This window comes from Suricata suricatta, chromosome 8 (assembly GCF_006229205.1).
Source record: "Suricata suricatta isolate VVHF042 chromosome 8, meerkat_22Aug2017_6uvM2_HiC, whole genome shotgun sequence".
In the NCBI taxonomy this organism is placed as follows: domain Eukaryota; kingdom Metazoa; phylum Chordata; class Mammalia; order Carnivora; family Herpestidae; genus Suricata; species Suricata suricatta.
The window spans coordinates 71,407,911-71,428,398 of record NC_043707.1 but is presented as its reverse complement, the minus strand read 5'-3'; the positions used below and the strand labels follow the sequence as shown (position 1 = coordinate 71,428,398).

At 39.0% G+C, this 20,488-nt stretch overlaps 1 protein-coding gene across 1 annotated transcript in view; it reads left to right on the top strand.

Moving 5' to 3' along the window:
- The first annotated feature begins 9,920 nt into the window (after positions 1–9,920).
- CLCA2 (chloride channel accessory 2) overlaps positions 9,921–20,488 on the top strand; it is a 36,675-nt gene continuing 26,107 nt past the window's right edge. Inside the window, exons 1-5 of the mRNA XM_029949337.1 lie at positions 9,921–10,106; positions 10,958–11,095; positions 13,928–14,078; positions 17,185–17,293; positions 18,326–18,485. Of these exons, the coding sequence (XP_029805197.1) occupies positions 9,921–10,106; positions 10,958–11,095; positions 13,928–14,078; positions 17,185–17,293; positions 18,326–18,485 (744 nt within the window). The remainder of the gene's footprint in view (positions 10,107–10,957; positions 11,096–13,927; positions 14,079–17,184; positions 17,294–18,325; positions 18,486–20,488) is intronic.

Sequence of the window (20,488 nt, the reverse complement as noted above, 5' to 3'; positions counted from 1 at the left end):
CTTGATTCCAAAACCAAAGACCCCACTAAAAAAAAGAACTACACACCAATTCTTTGATAAACATGATGCAAAAATTCTCAACAAGACATTAGCAAATTGGACACAATAATACATTAAAGAATTATTCACCATGATCAAGTGGGATTTATTCCTGGGATATAGGGCTGGTTCAATCTGCAATTCAACCAATGTGATACATTACATTATTAAAAGAAAGGATAAGAACCACATGATCTTCTCAGTAGATGTAGAGAAAGTACTCGACAAAACACAGCATTTTTTTCTTGTTAAAAATCCTCAGGAAAGCAGGGATGGAAAAATCATACCTTAAGATCATAAAAGATCTTTCATAAAAGATATGATAGATAAGAGATATGAAAGACCCACTGCTAATATCATCCTAAATGGGGAAAAATTGAGAGCGTTTCCCCTAAGAACACGACAAGGGTGTCCACTCTCATCACTATTATTCAACATAGTGTTGGAAGTCCTAGCCTCAGCAATTAGACAACACAAAGATATAAAAGGCATCCCAATCAGCAAGGAGGAAGTCAAACTTTCATTCTTCACAGACAACATGATACTCTATGTGGAAAACTCAAAAGACTCCACCTAATGTCCACTGGAACTGATACATGAATTCAGCAAAGTCACAGAATATAAAATCAGTGTACAGAAATTGGTTGCATTTCTATACACTAGTAATGAGGCAGCAGAAAGAGAAATCAAGGAACTGCTCCCATTTACAATTGCAACAAAAACCATAAAGTATCTAGAAATAAACCTAACCAAAGAGGTGAAAAATCTACACTGAAAACTATATAAAGCTTATGAAAGATATTGAAAAAGACACAAAGAAATGGAAAACCATTCCATGCTCATGGATTGGAAGAGCAAATACTGTTAAAATGTTGATACTACCCAAAACAATCTACATATTTAATGAAATCCCTGCCAAAATAACACCAGCATTCTTCACAGAGCTAGAACAAACAATCCTAAAATTTGTATGGAATCAGAAGAGACCCCAAATAGCCAAAGAAATCCTGAAAAATAAAATCAAAGCAGACCTCAAGCTGTATTACAAAGCTTTAATCATCAAAACAGTAGGGTACTAGCACAAAAACAGACACATAGATCAATGGAACAAAATAGAAAACCCAGAACTGGACCCACAAGCGTATAGCCAACTAATCTTTGACAAACCAGGAAAGATTATCTAATGGAATAAAGACAGTCTCTTTGGCAAGTGATGTTGGGAAAACTGGACAGTGATGTGCAGAAGAATGAACTTGGACCACTTTATTACACCATACTGGAGACGAGGAAAACAAAAGCAAAAAAAAAAAAAAAAAAAACTATTGGGACCTCATCAAGATAAAAAGCTTCTGCACTGCAAAGGAAACAGTCAGCAAAACTAAAAGGCAACTGACAGAATGGGGAAAGATATTTGCAAATGACATATCAAATGAAGCATTAGTATCCAAAATCTATAGATTTTAAGAGAACTTATCATACTTAACACCCATGAGACAAATAATCCAGTGAAAAGATGGACAGAAAACATGAACAGATACTTTTCCAAAGAAGATATCCAGAAGGCTAACAGACACATGAAAAACTGCTCAACATCATTCATCATCAGGGAAATACAAATCAAAACCACAGTGAGATACCACCTCACATCTGTCAGAGTTGCTAAAATTAACAACTCAGGCAACACAGATGTTGGCAAGGATGAGGAAAAAGAGGAACATTTTTGCACTGCTGGTGGGAATGTAAACTGGTGCAGCCACTCTTGAAAACAGTACAGAGTTTCCTCAAAAAATTAAAAATAGAACTACCCTATGACCCAAAAATTGTACTACTAGGTATTTGACCAAGGGATACAGGTGTGCTGTTCCAAAAGGGTACATGCACCCCAATGTTTATAATAGCAGCACTATCGGCAATAGCCAACATATGGAAAGAGCCCAAATGTCCATCAATTGATGAATGAATATATATAGTATATAGTATATAGTATATATATATATATATATATATATATATATATAGTATATTCCATATCAATGGAATATTACTTAGCAATCAAAAAGAATGAAATATTCCATTTGCAGCAATGTGGATAGAACTAGAGTGTATTATGTGGTGTGTGTGTGTGTGTGTGTGTATATATATATACACCATGTATAGATGTGGTATATATATGTATATATACCATATATATATATACTGCATATATATATTATATTCCATATCAATGGAATATTACTCAGCATTCAAAAAAAATGAAATCTTGCCATTTGCAGCAATGTGGATAGAATTAGAGTGTATTATGCTAAAGTGAAATAAGACAAATATATAATTTCACTCATATATTTAATTTAATATACAAAACTGATGAATATAAGGGAACGGAAGCAGAATAATAAAAAACAGAGAGGGAGATAGACCATAAGTGACTCAAATACAGAACAAACTGAGGAGGGTGTCCGTTGGGCTAAATGGGCAAGTGGCATTGAGGAGGACACTTGTTTGGATGAGCATTGGACACTATATGTAAGTGATGAATCAGTAAATTCTTTTCCTGAAATCATTATTACACTATATTGTAACTACCTTGGATTTAAATTTAAAATAAAATACTCTTTATATTTTTATATTGTGACCATCTGATATTAGCTAAAATGTCTTATCCATTGTACATTTTTAGTTTGTAAGATGACTATTTCTAGTAACCAATTAAGTTTATGTTTAATTATATTAAGGAACTGATAGATTTTTCATTTTTTCTAGTTGCATGACTCTAAAAAGACCCTGCTCAAAAAATTTTTCGTTACTTTCTAATAGAGAAAAAAATACAGGTACTAATCATTTAAGTTGCTCCCTATAATTTTTTTGTAGGAGAATAGAAAAAGAAGAGAAAATACTCATATGGGAGACACAAAAAGAATTGGTGAGTAGAAACCAAAAAGAAAGGAAATCAAAGATGATCTCAGTTTAAGGGAAGTGTTTATTGGAATTTTCAAGCAAGCCGCAGCCAAATGTGGAGGTTATTCAAGAAAACTGGAATCAAAGTAGGGTGCCAGGGACTGCAGAGAGGGGAAGAACTCGGAGACCTTAGCTGTGCCCAGCTAGTTAAGGGAAAATAGCAACTTTAGGGGCAGAAATGACACATCACAAGAAAAAGAATGGTAGAAGAATCAATATTTTAACTTCTAATTTAGAGGAGAGGAAATAGAAATGAGTTGAAGCCGCTCCTGAAGCCATTCAGGAAGATTAGTGACTAAGCCAGAAGAGTCTTTAAAACCCTTCATCGGCCAGAATCCTCCCCTGGGGAGAACACTTTATAACCTTGGGAGGTTGAAGGGGATCCCTTCTAATCCTCCCAGGCCGCCTGGTTTCTGAGAGGTGCTAAGGGCTGGGAGGAGCAGGGCATTGGCTCTGTATGAGGCCAGGCAGGGCTTTTGTTGGTGGTAGGTAGGTAGTTGTTTGCCTTTGCTGTTGAAGTAAAGAGAAAACGGAGGAGAGGTAGATCTCCCAGGATAGAAAGACACTGAGGCAAGTGAGGACCCAAGGCAGTCCACATTTATGGAAAATTAAGGCATGCTGATGCCCTCGATAATTGGGAAACACTTTATTTGTCTGTGACATAAATACCACTCTAGCTCCACCTATGAATTCTCCAATAAAGTCTAAATTGCTCACAACCTATGTACATGTTTCTTTGGAAAACTCCAAACATTATATTTGGAACAAAGTTGCAAAGCACAGGGACAGCCCCAGTGGCTCTAGGAAACACGAATTTTAAGAAGTCAAGTGTGCAAGTAGTTGTGGAAATCTAGGAGGGAGACTTGGCTTCCCCAGGTCCTGGAATTGACACAGAAAAAAACCCCCAATGATACATAAGTCTCTGAGGAACAAGCGGACCCCAGCTGACAACAATAGATAATTAAATTACTAGTAACTGTATCTACCACTTACCAAGCACCTATGGACAAAGTATCAACTATAGATGTCATTCGACTATAGATAACCTCCCATCATTTTCATTTCATTGCATCTCATGTTATCTCTTCTGTTGTCAGTCAGTACTGTGTGAGGCATTTCTGGGCAAAGTATTCTTTGATTCCTCTCTCGATAAGCCTACAAGCCAAAGACTTTTATTTCACCTTAACAGCAAAGACTATTGCCTGGAGAGAAGAAAGGAAAGCCCTAGAAAGCTCATGGAAGGCTAAAGAGAGACAACCAAGACCATTGTCTGAGGTCTGTCCACTCCATTGCCTCACATGTGGTTAGCAATGAACCCCTTACCACCCCTGCTACCACCGTTGGCCTCCTCATAGAAGGAAATCTGGAAGTCGGATTGTGTCACTCGTCCACATCCACCACTGATGGCCCATTTCACAGGTAAACTCCAGTCTTTCCCAAAAGCTGCGAGCCTATGCACTGTGTGCACTGGACACAGCCTCCGTGTCATAGCCCCTCCAGCCCAGGGCCCCATTCCTGGGCTCTCTCACTGGTCTTTTGTGCCTGCTCCACTCCAGGCAGCCTCCGGCCTCAGGGGCTTCCTACTCACCCTTCTCTCTGCCTGCACCACTTCTCTCAGATGTTTGCGTGTTTCCTTCTTCACTCCTGATAATCTTATCTCTGAGACCTCCCCCACCCCATCTGATGCAAAACAGCAGACTTCAACGTCTACCCTCTCATTTTTTTCCTCCCCTTGATTTCTTACTTTCCATAACACTTTCTCTAGATATCCCACCATGTCTGTGTGTTGTCTCGCCCCCTTTTCCCTTAGGACAGAATGTAAACTCTATTTTGTTCACTCATATCCAGCACTTGGAATGGTGCCTGGCATCTAAAAACTCGGTTTTATGTCTTAACACCTTTATTGAGGTGTATTTGGTGCAATTTTCTTTTTGAACGAATAACTGCCTGAAGTAGGAGAAATAACAGTTCAGGAAGAAGTCCCTGATTAAATATGGTACATCCTTGGCAGTTACTTGTTTGAGGATACATTTTGGAGATCATTAAAACATAATGATCAATACGAAAATAGATTACATTTGAGGCAGGGGCTCTAATCATAGAAAGGTGATTGTGACTTTCAAGAATCTTAATTCTGTGTTGTTGGTTTAAGTTTTAACTCTGTACTCTGTAGCTGTTTCTTTACAAAGAATAAACTATGTGTCACAATTAAAAATGCATAATTAATGCAATGTTTTTCTCCTGAGGTCTGAGGAAAGCACAGATCTTTCCCATAAGAAGGTAAAACACCTGTGTAAAGACTACATAGACCGCGTCTTTGCCCTGTAAGAGCTACAATCACACGTCAAATCCCTGGGTATTCCCCAAGAGCTCTTTTGAGGCCGGCTATTCCAGGTGTGGCCCGAGGACCAGCGGCCTCAGCATCACCTGGGAGGTGGGTACACATGCAGAATGTTGGCCTCACCTTGATCTACAGAGTCGGAATCAAATTTTAACAGGTGATTGTTAGGTACATTCAAGTTTAAAAGTACGACTCTAAATAGCTTTTGGTGTTCTCCCGGAGGGAGGTCTGTGCAGGTCGATTCTGTTTGCTGAGAGTTTTGTCTGAGATTCGGAGCCCCAGGTACATCCCCCTGAGAACAGAAGGGGGGGCCCTACACCCCCAATTGTCAGGTGTTTCAGCTGTTTGGAGCCGCTCCTGTTTGCAGGGCTGGTGGGGTGAAATGGAGTTATTAGAAACAGCACAAGGAAAGAAAGGAAAACCGAAGGATGTGCTGCTCCGCGGTGTGATTGGGGGCAGCAGGGAAATCTGGCAGAGCCTTGGGGCTTCACAGATGGACAGAATCAGAGCAGAAAGAAAACAGGACGGGAGGCTAGGGAAGAACTAGGTAGTGTTTGTGCTTCTCATTTCATTTAGTGTTCTGAGTCTCCCTGGTTATGTTTCATCTTTTTTAAAACTTTCCACTGCATGTCTGCCTTCTCTGTATTCTTCCCTGCAGAATAATAATGATGATGGTACTATCTTACATCCACATGATGCTATATACTATCTGGTACATAATATACACACATGAGTGTTTTATAGAAGGCACTTTTATGCCTGTTTTGCAAATGAGAAATATTCCATACCCTCTTCCCCATGTTTTTTTAATTGAGTTATCATTGAAAGTACTTCTTGTTTTCCGTTCATTTTGGTAAGTTTTAGTGGTTTTTTTTTTTTTCATGCAGAGTTCTTGGCACAGGAGGGTGGGGAGGAGGCTTAATAACAAAAATCTGGGGGTGAAAGACCACGTAGGGAGAATTAAAACAACTAGAAGTTGTTATAAGAGCTTCATGCTCTGACATGAAGGTAACTCAACAAAAGACAAATGACTATTTGCACCATACCCTATCTGCACCATCCATTTCACTCCTTTACTTGAAAATGAGTCTGAGTTTGAAGAAAATGGGATAAGGGAGGTATGAGATGTGCCATCTGAGTCACTGGCAAACTGTGTTTTACTCAAATTCTTACTCTACAATTTGTCTCACTTCTTTTTTGATTTATTACATAAATGTTGCAAAACCAAAGTGGTCCATAAGCTTTGTAGCCCTGCCACATAGGGAACTTTCCTGCTTTAAATGGGATGGCTAAAGAGTCTAAACAAAAGCTTGAGAAGAAATAATCCAAAACTTCCTTGGGCTCCTCATGATGCCAGATCTCCTGACTTTCTCTGACACCAACTGCATGTTTTACTCCCTTTGGCTGTGGGTCTCTACCTGCAGACTCCATGAAAATGAATGAGGAGGACTTCCGGGGCCAGGATGAACTGCAAATTCAGACAATGAACAAAGATGTGCTTTAGATTCTTCAGTTACTGAAAGTGAATCACTCTTATTTTCTTGAAGACAGATAAAAGCAGAGCAGGTTCCTAGAATTTATTTATAACTTGAAATAAACGTTTGAACATTGTATTCCCACTTTTCTTCACTTTAGGCATATTTAATTTTTCAGATATCAGAAAATCTAGACATGAACAGTGAATATTTTTGAGTGCAAGGAAAAATTGGGGGGGGGGGGTTGTAGCTGGCAAAGTCACATTTTATCAGAAGTGGACAGTCTGCTCAGGAATGACGTTTAGACATTCAGAAGTCAGTTTTTTAGAGCTTTTTACTTTTGTTTCTTGTTGGGTCAACCTGGTCAGAGCAGAAGGAGATAAGAAGAGATCTTTAGCTGGTCTGGCCAGGCCTAGATGCTGACAGCAAAAGGTGTTGAGGGTATGATGGAACAGAATTGGGGGAAAAGCTTTCACGAGTGAATGTGATGCTCCAGACACATCAGAGAACTGGTCAGTGACCAGGAATCTTGTAGGGAAAGATGATGAAAGTGGATGTCAGTTGAGTGGCCAGACCTGGTAATCAGGTTCTAAAACCAGTGTAGCAAAAAGGAAGTAGATAAGAATGATGTCATATGCAGGCCCTCAGCCTAGGAAGAGCAAAGCCTGAGCGTACTTGTTCAGGTGAAGTTGGACAAGATTGTTCACATACACTGTTCTTTACACAGCTGCCCGCAGTCACTAGCCAGCATCCCACCTCACATGCTGTGGCAGCCATTGTAACTGTTGTGAAGAACAAATGGAGAGAGAGCCCTCACTGGCCCCTCAGCCAGAGAACAGTTCACACAAGTGTGCACAGTGGCCAGAAGAAACTCTTCTCTGATTGTTGGTGGAAAGCTACTCTTAGTATGGCTTATGATTTTAATTTTTTAGCATATTGGGTTTTTTAATGTTTATTTTTAAGAGAGAGAGAAGACAGAGCATGAGCAGGGGAGGGACAGAGAGAGAGGGAAATAGAAGCATTAGCAGGCTCCAGGCACTGAGCTGTCAGCACAGAGCCTGTTGTGGGGCTCGAACTCACAGACCTAGAGATCATGACCTAAGCCGAAGTCAGATGCTTAACCAACTGAGCCACTCAGACGCTCTGAGCATATTGCTTTACTGATGCCAATAATCTCAGCACAAGAGATTGGCACAAGAAAATAAACTGCCAAGGAAAGTTGAAAATAAAGTTCACTGTTCACAATGAGTCACAGTTCCAGTCAGAGCTTAGAGTCACCACACCTCTGGGCTTCCACTCTGGGACACAGTGAGAGCGTGAGGAAAAATCCACAGCTTGGCATCAGCCTGGGAAGACAAGACAGCTAAGCTGACCTCTGAGCTGTAGAGTGAGCGACTGTGGCAGCCATATGGTTACCAGAGACATTCCATTCTCCTACATCCCCCAGGAAGCTCTAACACCCAAGCCCTTCTGACAAGTGGGAGCAAGAGGAAAACTGCTTCGGAGAAGAAGTTTTCTAGAAGAACCTTCTAGAAGAACTACTTTTAAAGTTGAGGGGGCGTGTATTTCTACACTATAATCCAGGACTCTTTTGTAATTGAACTTTTATTTTCTTCTCCTGACTCCATTCATTCTTTCATTCAACACTTATTTACTGAGAGTTTACTGAGCTAGGTGCTGAGGAGGTAGTGATAAAAACAGGGCAGGATGCCTTTTCTCTCTTATGCCCTTCATGGAAAGCAGACAACCACACAAATTACACTGTAACTATGACCACACCTCACAGGAGAGGCATCTGATGCTGCGCAAGCACGAAAGGGGATTTGACTTAGGAAGCTCAGCTCAGGCTTCTGGGCCAGGACTGGAGACAAGAGGTTCCAAACAGGGGGACAGCAAGAGAAAAATTTCCTTTAATGTCCCTCTATGTCAAGCTCTGATCACTTTATTTCCAGTCCCTTGAAAATGCAAGAAAAGTAATACAGTGAAAAACGTCTGGAGCCAGTCGGCCTCATTCTAGCACTGCGACAATGCTTGTACAACCTTGGACAAATTACTTAGATTTTCTGAGCTTTAGCTTTGTCACCCATAAAATAGGCATGGTAAAATCCATCACACAATAAAAGTTAGTTCTTTCCCCCACTTTAATCCTTCTGAGACTCAGTGTCTTCACTAAAAAAAAAAAAAAAAAAAAGTAAAAATTATGCTTGCATTAAGGAATTGACATTTAAATAGGTTCGTTTGTAAATTCTAAAGCATTATTTGATAGATATCGGGTACTATTAATCACTCGCAAAATAGGTGTGATGCTTACTATGTGCAGACCCTGTGATAGGTCCTTGAAAAATGGAAGGTTAGACTGAAGCACAGCTTTGCCCTCAGGAGAGAGTTGCTGGAGGAAAAATTTATTCCTTTCCATGGTCCAGAGAGAAAAGGTAGCAAGGGCAGAGGCAAAGGCCTCTGTGGCCCACACAGGCATCCAAGTTCCTGGCACTTGGCCCTCCCTCGGGGATATCGGATACCTTCCCCTCAGCCATCAGCGGAGGGCTTGCCCAGACAAGCTGTTCCAAGGGCCCCAGGGACAGGGCTGCAGGATGAATTTCTAAATATTCAAAGTAAGCAGACAAGGGAATCTTACAACAAACAAAAAATGACTTGAGTGCAGTAGAAAAGTTGGGCTGATGGAGGGGAGTGTCAAGGATGAGAGAGAAGAGTCACGACGGATTTCTGTGTTTCTGCTGAAAGTGGATCGAACAATCCAAATGCTCTGATTTTCAGCCCAACCAGGCCTCCCTCTTTCAAGCTCCTTTTGTCCTATTTCCCTCTTCCTCCTGAGAAGATCTACAATGAATAAGGAGTAATTTCTTACCCAACCACGATTCAAACGGAAGCTCAGCCACAGAATAGGCAAATGTGGCTTTGCCTAGAGAAAAAAGACATGCAGAGGCAGGTCTCAGAAAAGATCCACCCAGGTTTTGCAAAAAAGGCACCTCCTTCATTGCCAGTTCTAGGACCTTCCAAGTTCAGGAAGAAACTATCTGCTTCCTCACTGACAACCTGGTGCAATGAACCCAGGAGGACCAGTGTAAGTAAACTGCACACTTCTCTCCAACATGACCCATTGGGACAATGTGGGTCCTGTTTGCAGCCTGAAGTTTGCGACTCTCCTGGTGGCCCTAATTCCAGAGCTCCTATGCCTGGGAGCCGGAGTGCAGCTTCAAGACAATGGGTATGATGGATTACTCGTTGCAATCAATCCTCAGGTATCCGAAGATCAGAACCTCATCCCAAACATTAAGGTGAGTGGCAAGCATGTTCTAATTATCCTATAAGAACAGGACTGTAGCCTTGTTTAAAAGCGAACAACCTTCCCTAATTTGTATTTGAGTAGTAAAGAGACCAGATTTCGTTTAAGCACTCAAAATCATAATTATGGCCAAACCAATTTGTTCATCTAATTCTGCACAATCTCGGCTCAGAGTGTTGATCTAGCCCTTCTTGATTTGTTCTTGTTGGTTCCTACTAATTTTAGCTTTTGTTTTCCTAACATGACTGCTTTTGGGGTAGCAGCTTAAAAATTAACCCATTGTGGTAACAAAGACCAGATATTTGATGAATAAGCATGATTGTGCTTATTAAAATCAAATTGTTGGATTTCATCCTGAGACTAAGAATTTTCGGACAGAAAGGGAATCTGAGAGCAAAATTCTTTTCACCTGAATGTTCTGTAAAATAAATGACTATTTTCACCTTAATGAAATCATAGCTCCATTACTTAAAAGCTTCCGTCGGTATTGCTTAAGAGAAATTGGTGTCATCATAAGGCGTGGTCTTGAACATGCTCACAGGAGTGACATGAAAGGGATTTGTCTGGCAGAAGCTTAAAAGCCTTTCACAAAACTGGGAAAAACTACATAAGCAAGCCCAGACTCACTATTAGTGTCCTAAAAATCTCTTCCAGTTAATTATTTGAGGTTTATTTATTTTGTCCCCAAGGTTTCCCAAAGTCTAAAGGCTGTCTTTAAAAGAAATGGGCTCCTTTAAAATCTTTTCATTATCCTTCACCACTACTTACTCAAGTATAATTAGGAAACCAAAACATAAAAGATTCACATATGCCAAGATCAGCTTTTCTTTTCTTTGGTTATAGGAAATGATAACGGAAGCTTCTTTTTATCTATTTAATGCTACCAAGAGAAGAGTGTTTTTCAGAAATATAAAGATTTTAGTACCTGCCACATGGAAAGCTAATAATTACAGCAAAGTAAAACAAGAATTATATGAAAAGGTAAGAATTCAGAATTTTCTTAAATGAGCTTAACTCAGGAAAAACAACCAATATACACAGTGTTCAACCTTTTAAAGTGAGAACTTAAGCAAAAACAAATAACTGATGTTAATATGCATATAATATTATCAGGAAGATTATTATTCACAAGATACATGCAAATATAATAAATGAGTGAAAATTATGGAGCAAAAAATTGCCCAAAATTGCTTCTCAGAAGGTCTCTACTTTGTAACTCACAGGGTTCTGAAATTTCTGCTTAAAGACCAAAAGCAGTTTTATCCTCCAGACTCGAACTGTGCAGGGAACAGTTCCAATTATGAATACCTTCTTTCCCATCCTGTCAGGGGCAGTAGACACGCATGTCCAGACAGAAACATAAGCCATAAAAATATGACTGACTTCTCCTGCCTGAGTATAAATTAGCGGAATTTCACATGAGCTGAAGCCCAGGACACTTTTTGAGGAGTACGGTGATAGGGAGGAAGTCAGAAAGCATGGAGGAGAGGAGTGGCTACCTTTTCTTTTCCACCCAAAAAGAACTTAACCTTCGAAGGACTCTCACAAGCCATTGATCAGAGTCAGGCATCCATGATGCAGTCTGCCTGCTCTAAACAAATGTTCGATACATTTGGCAAATGACCGAAGTTACTATAAAGAGCAGCCCTGGCAGCCATCAGGAAGGGGCAGGGACAGAGACAGTGGGCGCTTAGCTCAGGTCTTCAGCAATGGAGTGGACTCCAGACCTGCAACCACAGCACAGACAGAAGGGCTGGGACATGGGGTCTAGCTTCTCCTTTTCCTCATTTGTGTCATTTGGCATGAAACTTCCTAAGATTATTTTAATTCTCAGCTCTCCGCTGATATCACTCAGTAATTGAATGGACTACCAATCTAGATAGCATGCTGGGGTCCTGAAGAAGTTAAGGAGGCTCTTCAGACACTCAATTTATGGCCAGATGAAAGTTTTTGCAATTTGCTTGGCCATGGAGCTAGGAGAAAGAGAGGAACTGGGATAAATTGGAAAGAAAGCTAGTGTTTTTTTAAACTTCAACTAAGTACCAGGCATGCTACGTACATTGTTCTCATACACCTAAAATTAGTTGTTATCCAAAATTATTATCACAAGTTAGGAAACATAGCTCAAATAAGAGAAAGATTTTATCCCATCAAACAGTAAATTACAAAGCCACAATTTCAATCCACGTCTATTTGCTTCCCAAGCCCATGCTCTCTGCACCAAGCTACGCTGTCTCCAGCTATCTATATAGATGGCATAATCAATTTGACCTTCTGTGAAACAAAGAAGCTTTGGAGACAACTAACATCAAAACCAGGTTATTTTCCTGATCTTAATGGAGGGGTGAGAATAAAGAATTAAAACAAAAATGGGAATATTACTGGACCAAAACATTAAAGGAAAGAATAATCATTGAACGCTGTTCATACGTCTATTGGATTCCAACTCCTTTAGTCTCATGTCAATTAAGCAAACAGTGAATGATCATTATATACAGGGCCATGCTACACCCTATATAGGACACAGGACAAGCAAGGTAGTTCCTGTCTCTGTAAATCCACAGTCTAATACAGATAGGAAGCAGGGTAGGGGAGGAAAGGTTAGAAAAAAGTCGGTAAGAACTGTATTACTATGGTCTATAGAATGGACCCCCCCCACACAGCCTCTGAGTATTCCATCCCCAGCAGAGCACCCCTTGCTTTTAGCTTCAGGACAAATTTTGAGACATAGGAATGAGGTTTTGTCCATATGAAAACTATCCAAGGGCATAAGGGCATGATGTCTGTAGCCCTTTTTGCAGGTGCTGCCTGACAAAGGCCCTGGCTTTAATTCTTATCTTTCTAAAAATAAATGTTAATTATTATAAAAATAATTCATGCTCATTTCAAAAAACTCAAACACTGTAGAAATAACGCAAAATAAAAATGAAACTGTTACCTTCTTCTACTGAGTGGTATGCATGCACACACACATAAATCATTACACTTATGGTACATATAGTGATAATATGATATATATTTATAGGATTATATTAGATCTATAGTTCTAAAATCAGCTTTAAGAAAGTTAACCACATACTTCTAAGGATAAGTCTTGAGACATGTTATCTTTCTTCCTAAAAATAAAAGAAACAATGTTGTCTATAAAATTATATTCTCTAGATGGTTATTTGAATAGATATTCACTTTAGTTTTGGACTTAAACTACTGTGTTTTAGCAATAATAATTGAAATGGTCAGGGTACAAGATGAAATACAACCTCATTACAGTGATTGTTTTGCTGATCTAATGGTAATGGGAATGAAAGGGAAAGACTTAAAAAAATACCTCTTATTGTCTCCTACTGATGATGTAACCCACAGAAAGCTGTTCACAAAAGGCTATAATACTTTACAGTACAATTCTGAATGACATTTGTTGCTCTTAACATTTGTGCAACTTTTTATTACATTTTTATAGTGTTTTATAATGTCAGAATTTTACAGTGTTGACTTTTAAGAAAATTTTAATCTGGAAAATGGGAAGGCCAAATGGAAATAATAAAACTCCATGGAAATTTGCTAGGCTTTGAAAATACAGATGCTTTTGAATGTGCCAAGTAATTTTATTGACATTTAGTTGTGCATGCATTTTAAACTTCATCTGTAAAACATACCATTTTCGAAATCTAGTATTAAATTGGAATATAATTCATAGAGTAAAATGCACAGGTCTTAGGATACAGCTCAAAGTGTTTTAAGAAATGTATATGTTTAGGTCACCAACATCACTATTAGGATACAGAGTATTATAAAGCATTTCTTTTAATTTAGGCAAATGTCATAGTGACTGACTGGTATGGGGCCCATGGAGATGACCCATATACGCTACAATACAGAGGGTGTGGAAAAGAGGGAAAATACATTCAATTCACATCTAACTTCCTACTAAACGATGCCTTAACAGCTGGCTATGGACCACGAGGTAAGTGCGACCAATCCAGAAACAGACAATGGGGAGTACTGTTTATAATATTTTGTGCTTGACGCTGAAAAGCAACTCGGAAACCTGAAACCTGCTAAGGACTTACCGTTTGGATGGGGAGATAGGCTATATGCCCATGAAAAGATAAGAGACAAGGTGAGCCAGAAAAACTTGGACACAGATTCGTGGCCCAGACAGTGAGTGCTATGAGAATTCAGTGAAAGGAGAGAATATTTTGCCCTAAGGTTGCTTAGGAAAGGCTTCCCAATGGAGAGGATCTTGAAGGTTCATATCATGTTCATAAATGGAAAGATGGGAGAGAACAGCGCAAAGAGTATGAATAAAACAGTGGCAGCAGAAGAATCCAGAACATATTTGAGAAATGGGAGCAGTAGTTGCCCTGATGGTGCAGAAACTGGGTAGTGAAGTAGTGGAAGAAAATGCTGAAAGGCACGTGGGGATAGGTGATGATGGGGAGCCTCAATGCCCAAGTTAGCGAGTCACTGCTGAAGGGTTAGCAGCACAGGAGTGAAATCAATAAAAAAGTGTTTGGATAAGATGAACCTGCTGTATGAATAATGTGGCCCCCTCAAGTCAATGAGTGGGGAGTGAATATCAGGAGAATAACTAGAAATCCAGGCATGAAGTAATAAGAGTTGAAAAGAATGGGGGCAGTGAAATGAGGACAGGAAAGTGTTAATAATGATGAATGTACAGATATAATAAATGATAAATATATGATAAATATAAATATATGTATAATGGAATATTACTCAGCGATCAAAAAGAATGAAATCTTGCCATCTGCAACAACGTGGGTGGAATTAGAATGTGTATTATGCTAAGCAAAGTAGGTCAGAGAAGATAAATATATTATTTCACTCATGTGGAATTTAAGAAACACAACAGATAAACATAGGGGAAGGGAAGGAAAAATAACAAAAAAGAGAGGGAGGCAAACCATAAGAGACTCTTAAATATAAGAACAAACTGAGGTTTGCTGGAGGGGTGTTGTGTGTGTGAGGGGTGTGGACTAAATGTGTGTATACATTAAGAAAGGCACTTATTGGGATGAGTACTGGGTGTTATATGTACGTGATGAATCACTAAATTCTACTCCAGAAACCATTATTACACTATATGTTAACAAACTTGGATTTAAAAAAAATTTTTTTAAAGAACAAGGAGAATTTTCTATGTGCCAGTACAATTTGTTTTTCAAATGTTATATTATTTAATCCTAACAACTCCTAAGTAATGGGAGATATTCTAGAAGGGAAAAAAGAGAAATCGAGGTCTAACTGCTACAGTGTGAAAGGCCAGGGATTGGGGGTGGGGGGTGTCTAGCAGCATGAAGAAACACACCAGGTTTATGGCAGAAGTAGAAGGGACGTGTTTAAAGGGGAAATCCACAACTCTGGATCTAGGGAAGTTGATTGTGGGGAGCAGTGGACTGTCCTGATAGGCTCAACCTGTGGTGACTAGAGGTGGCTGAAGTCTGAGAGAGAAGTCAGGATTATAGGTTTGGAGACTGGCATTTAGTGGATGAGATCCGAGGGAGAAACTGTACAGAGAACAGATCAGCAAGTCAAGGGCTAACTATCCCATGCTTAATTTTTTGTTTTTGATTTTTAACATACAGTAGTGCCTTTCTAATTAAGTTTTCACTATTACCTCCCCCCATTTAAATCTACATAGATTTTATTATCCTTGGTATACCTAACAGGAGCAGGAGTGACAAACTCTATAAAATATACTTTATAAAACACTGTATAAAAATATCTTTTCCCCAGTAACTATGAGGTGCTGATAATCTCTGCACAAATAGATGACTTCACCAGCACTTCTAAATTCCATGATTAGGCAGAAACTTCTCCCTAATACTTTCTGCTTAGATGGTTCCCTCCCTTCCTTTGTCCCACGGTCCAGAAATTGCACAATATGCTGCAGCCTCAGTCAACTCTGTAAACACTTCCTGGGTTCCCAGAACCTAAAATAATTCTGAATAAAAGAAGAGTGGACTTTGGGAGGGGAGTTAAGCTTCTACTGGGGAGTCGTTTTGATTGGAATACTGAAGGAAATGCAAAATTTAGAGAAGTGGAGATAAGGATATAAAGAATTTGATGCTGAGGATGGGGGTTTCCCTGAGCCAAGAGCTGGAGACAAATATAAACATGGAGAATCAAAGATAAAATACAAGGTAAAGGACCATCCAAGTTGGAGAGGAGGTTTATGATCTTTTTCATTCCTTCATCCCTCCCTGGCCCTAGAGTTTCAATCATTGCTCTAGAGAGGAGAATTACTGACAAAAATAAAAAATAATAAAAAAAAAGGCACGCTTGGAAACACAGTCTGAAGAATAGGAAATCTTTATTTGCTTGTTTGGTATCTTAGTCGGTTTGGGCTGCTATCAGAGACCACCACAGACTGAGGGCCTTCTACACAACAGAAACTTGGTTCACACAGTTCTGGAGGCTGGGAAGTCCAGGATCGAGGCCCTGGACCAGATTTGGTGTCTAGTATATCAACAGCCGCCTCCTCTCTGTGTCCTTACATGGTGGGAAGAGGAGAGAGATCTCTGGGGTCTCTTTTATAAGGGCACTAACCCCATTCATGAGGGCTCCACCCTTGCGACCTAATCACCTTCCAAAGGCCCCACTTTCTAACAGCACCACATGAGGCAGTAGGATTTCAACGTATGAATTTTAAGGGGACATAAACACTCAATTCACTGTATTAGATATGCTTCTTTCCCTTTCCTCTAAATCCTGAAAATGTAGGCCTGTATGAAGCTAAATAGAAGTATGTTAGGCAGCTTCCCTGGGGAAATGCGAGAATGTGGGACTCATCACAAATTTTAAATAGATGTGCACCAAGTAAATCACTGGTTTGCAACTACAAGACTAAGCATAATTTCAGACTGCCCCTTTTAGGATGGGGATAAAGTAGGAGATGGAAATAGGTGAGGAAGAGAAAAGTGGGAGGCAATTACACTTCAACCTTTCATACTAAGTGTATATGGTCATGTGATGTTACATGTTCACTAGTTAGCAAAGCCCACTGCTGAGATTTCAGGAACTCAAAACAAAAGCTCTCTCTTCCACAGGTCGAGTGTTTGTCCACGAATGGGCCCATCTCCGTTGGGGTGTGTTTGATGAATATAACTATGAGAAACCTTTCTATATAAATGGGCAAAATCAAATTAAAGTAACAAGGTTGGTACTTTTTCTCATGTTTAATATTAATTATTTTTTGACTCTAAAATGAAGTTGATAATGGCAGCTAAAACCTAACTGACAAGAAAGAGATCCATTTACTTTTAAATTTTTTAATTTTATCTCATTTTTTTAAAGTTGGTAAATATGTGGTTCAGATATGAAAGCAATATAAAAAGTTATACTCTAAGATATCTCATTACCACCATTGTCTTCCCCCTGTTCCCTCTCATCCCCTCCAGTAACCATTTTTATTAGTTTCTGGTTTATTTCTTAATATTTCTTCAAGCAAATCCAAACAGATGTGAATGTATATTTCTCTTCATTAATTTTTTTTTTCTTAAAAATAAGTGTTTAACCAGTCTCCTATTGCCAGACAAGTGGGTTGCTTCCAATTTTTTTTTGTTATTACCAACAGTACTGCAGGTCATAATGCTATATATGTCATTTCTCATGTATACAGACAGATCGATATATCTATTGAGTAGCTTCCAAGAATTACTGAGTCAAAATGTACCCTCTGCTATAATTTTGGTAGATATTGGCCAATTATCAATTGATCATAAATTGGAAGATAGTTCTTTTCTCAAGTTTGTATTGTTTTCATTCCCTTCAGTAGAATTTGAGATTGCTCATTTAGGAAAGAATCCTTTTAAATATCATCATTCCATGTTCATTCTCTTCTGCTCTGATGTCCAATGGCAATGAGCTCAAAGATGCTGTGACTCAGAATACTATCACTCTTTCTGTTTCGTGGGCCTCCAAAAGTTCACGTTGATTTCCTGGTATCTTTTCCTTTGACCCTCTTTAGTTGGCTAAAGCCTTTGGCAATACAGAATTTCTTATGCAGATCAAAAGCTTTAAAATAAAGGGAGTATATTTCTAAATTAATTAACTCCCTTAACAGAATAGTTTTTAAAATGTTTTATGTATAGCTTGTTGTAAGCTATAGGCCTTGCAACAAATTATTATATGAACCAATGAAGAAGAAACAGAAGTATTTCTAAAATAGACCAATTTCTCTATTTTCAGGTGTTCATCAGACATCACAGGCATTTTTGTGTGTGAAAAAGGCCCTTGCCCCCAAGAAAACTGTATTATTAGTAAACTTTTTAAAGAAGGATGTATGTTTATATACAATAGCACCCAAAATGCAACTGCATCGATAATGTTCATGCAAAGTTTATCTTCTGTAAGTATGGCCTTGGAATGAAAAACTCCTACTGCATTTCATCTCTTCCCAAGATGGTCTGAAAGGGTTGAAGTATTTAAACAAAAAGACATTAAGGTTCACAACATTTTAGAGCTTGAGGACCATAGAGTTCATCTAGTTTTTATTTCACAGATGAAACAAAAAAAACTGAGGCCCCAAAGATGATCGCCAAAAAATAGGTTGCTTTAGAAAAGTGATTATTTGCTTTCTAGGAAGGTGATTTAACAAGGGAACTCTGGAGACTTCAAAATAACTGCTCATATGGTGGTCCTTTTACAGAAAGGTATATGAATAAGAGTAATAAAACACCTAATCATATTTCTCTCACTTGAAGTAGCCAAACCACTCTAATTTTGTTTCCTAATTCTTTTCCCTCGTTTTGCATAGCATAGAAATTAAAAGGGATTCTCTCTTCCTCTCTCTCTGCCCCTCCCCCACCCATGTGCACTCTCTCTCAAAATAAATAAACATCTAAAAATAAAGAAATTAAAAAGGAAAACCAGGTGTTAACCAAGAGAAGTCAACGAACCCTTAGTTTTGCAGGTTCAGAAACTTGCCATGTCAGTATTCTGCACTGACAAGAGACTAGTGTATGAATCCAGAACACCATTTAAGTCATTATTTAAAAATAGTACTCTGTCATGATCCAATACTTACATCCTCTGGCCAATTCATTTTCTCTTTAGAAGAAGCAGCATGTAACAGCCAAATTCTCACCAAAAGCCTCTCTGAGAATGGAATCAGAAAGGAGAGAGATTGGTGGTACACAGGTTTAATGGCATCAGCAGCCTTCATGACTGGACATATCCATCCATCTTCACAAAGACCTGAAACTCATGTCTGTGTGGCATCTCCCCTCCATGGTGCTGGGAGCACATGGGCACCTGCCCCTGTGAAGTTTTCTGTTTCCACAGCTGACCAGTGTCGCTTTGACACATTCTTTTCTTTAGATAACTTTTTCTTCTTCAGTCTGATTTTAGTCAAGGCTAGGAGTCCTTCTGCAACTTTACGGTGATCTTTTACATTTCTTGTCTGACCCATTAAATTTTTAATTTATAGCCTTAATATCTGAACCCAACTTGATTCCATGTATTTCATCCACATTGTTTGTGACTAAACACTATCTTTGTGATCTTTTGAAAGACTTAATCATTAATGTCCAATCAAAAAAGTTTCATAGGGGGCACCTGGGTGGCTCAGTCGGTTAAGCCTCTGACTTTGGCTCAGGTCAGATCTCACGTTCATGGGTTCGAGCCCCGCGTCAGGCTCTGTGCTGACAGCTAGCTCAGAGCCTGGAGCCTGCTTCGGTTCTGTGTCTCCTTCTCTCTCTGCTCCTCCCCCATTCATGCTCTGTCTCTCTCTGTTTCTCAAAAATAAATTTAAAAAGGTTTTTAAAAAAAGTTTCATAGTCAGGAAATAAACAGAAAGGAATTAAAAACAAAGACATTATATCTGCAAAAAATGGATTCTATTCTTATCTCCCTATGCTACTGAGAAACACCTCTTTAAGCAATTATTAACCTTCTGAAGCTTCAGCTTCCTCTTCTATGAAATTGGAGTAAGACTGGAAAGTCTATCAGGTTTCTTCTAGTTCTAAGCCCCCATGGCTCTGTTATCATGAAGTAGCTACTCTACAAGAATATAGTCACGGGAAACAGGTGGTAACACGAACTGTACAGTGCGAACCATACCTTTAAAAGGGGTGACATATCTTCAGTATTATTAAATCAATCATATCTATTTCAAAATGGGGAGAAAGACCAGGAAGTAAGTTTAAGTTGTTTTTATTTCCCTCATCCTATCATTACTGAGATCAATATTTGAACTAGATCAATTTATGTTGACCGATCAATAAATAAAGGTGCAGGTGGGTCATTACATACAATTTCAAGGAATAGGCTGACCAAGATAATATCTTCTGGGGTGTTTTCTTTAACACGTTATCATACTAAAGAAAGGTGGGAGATTGTTTTGTTTTCTTA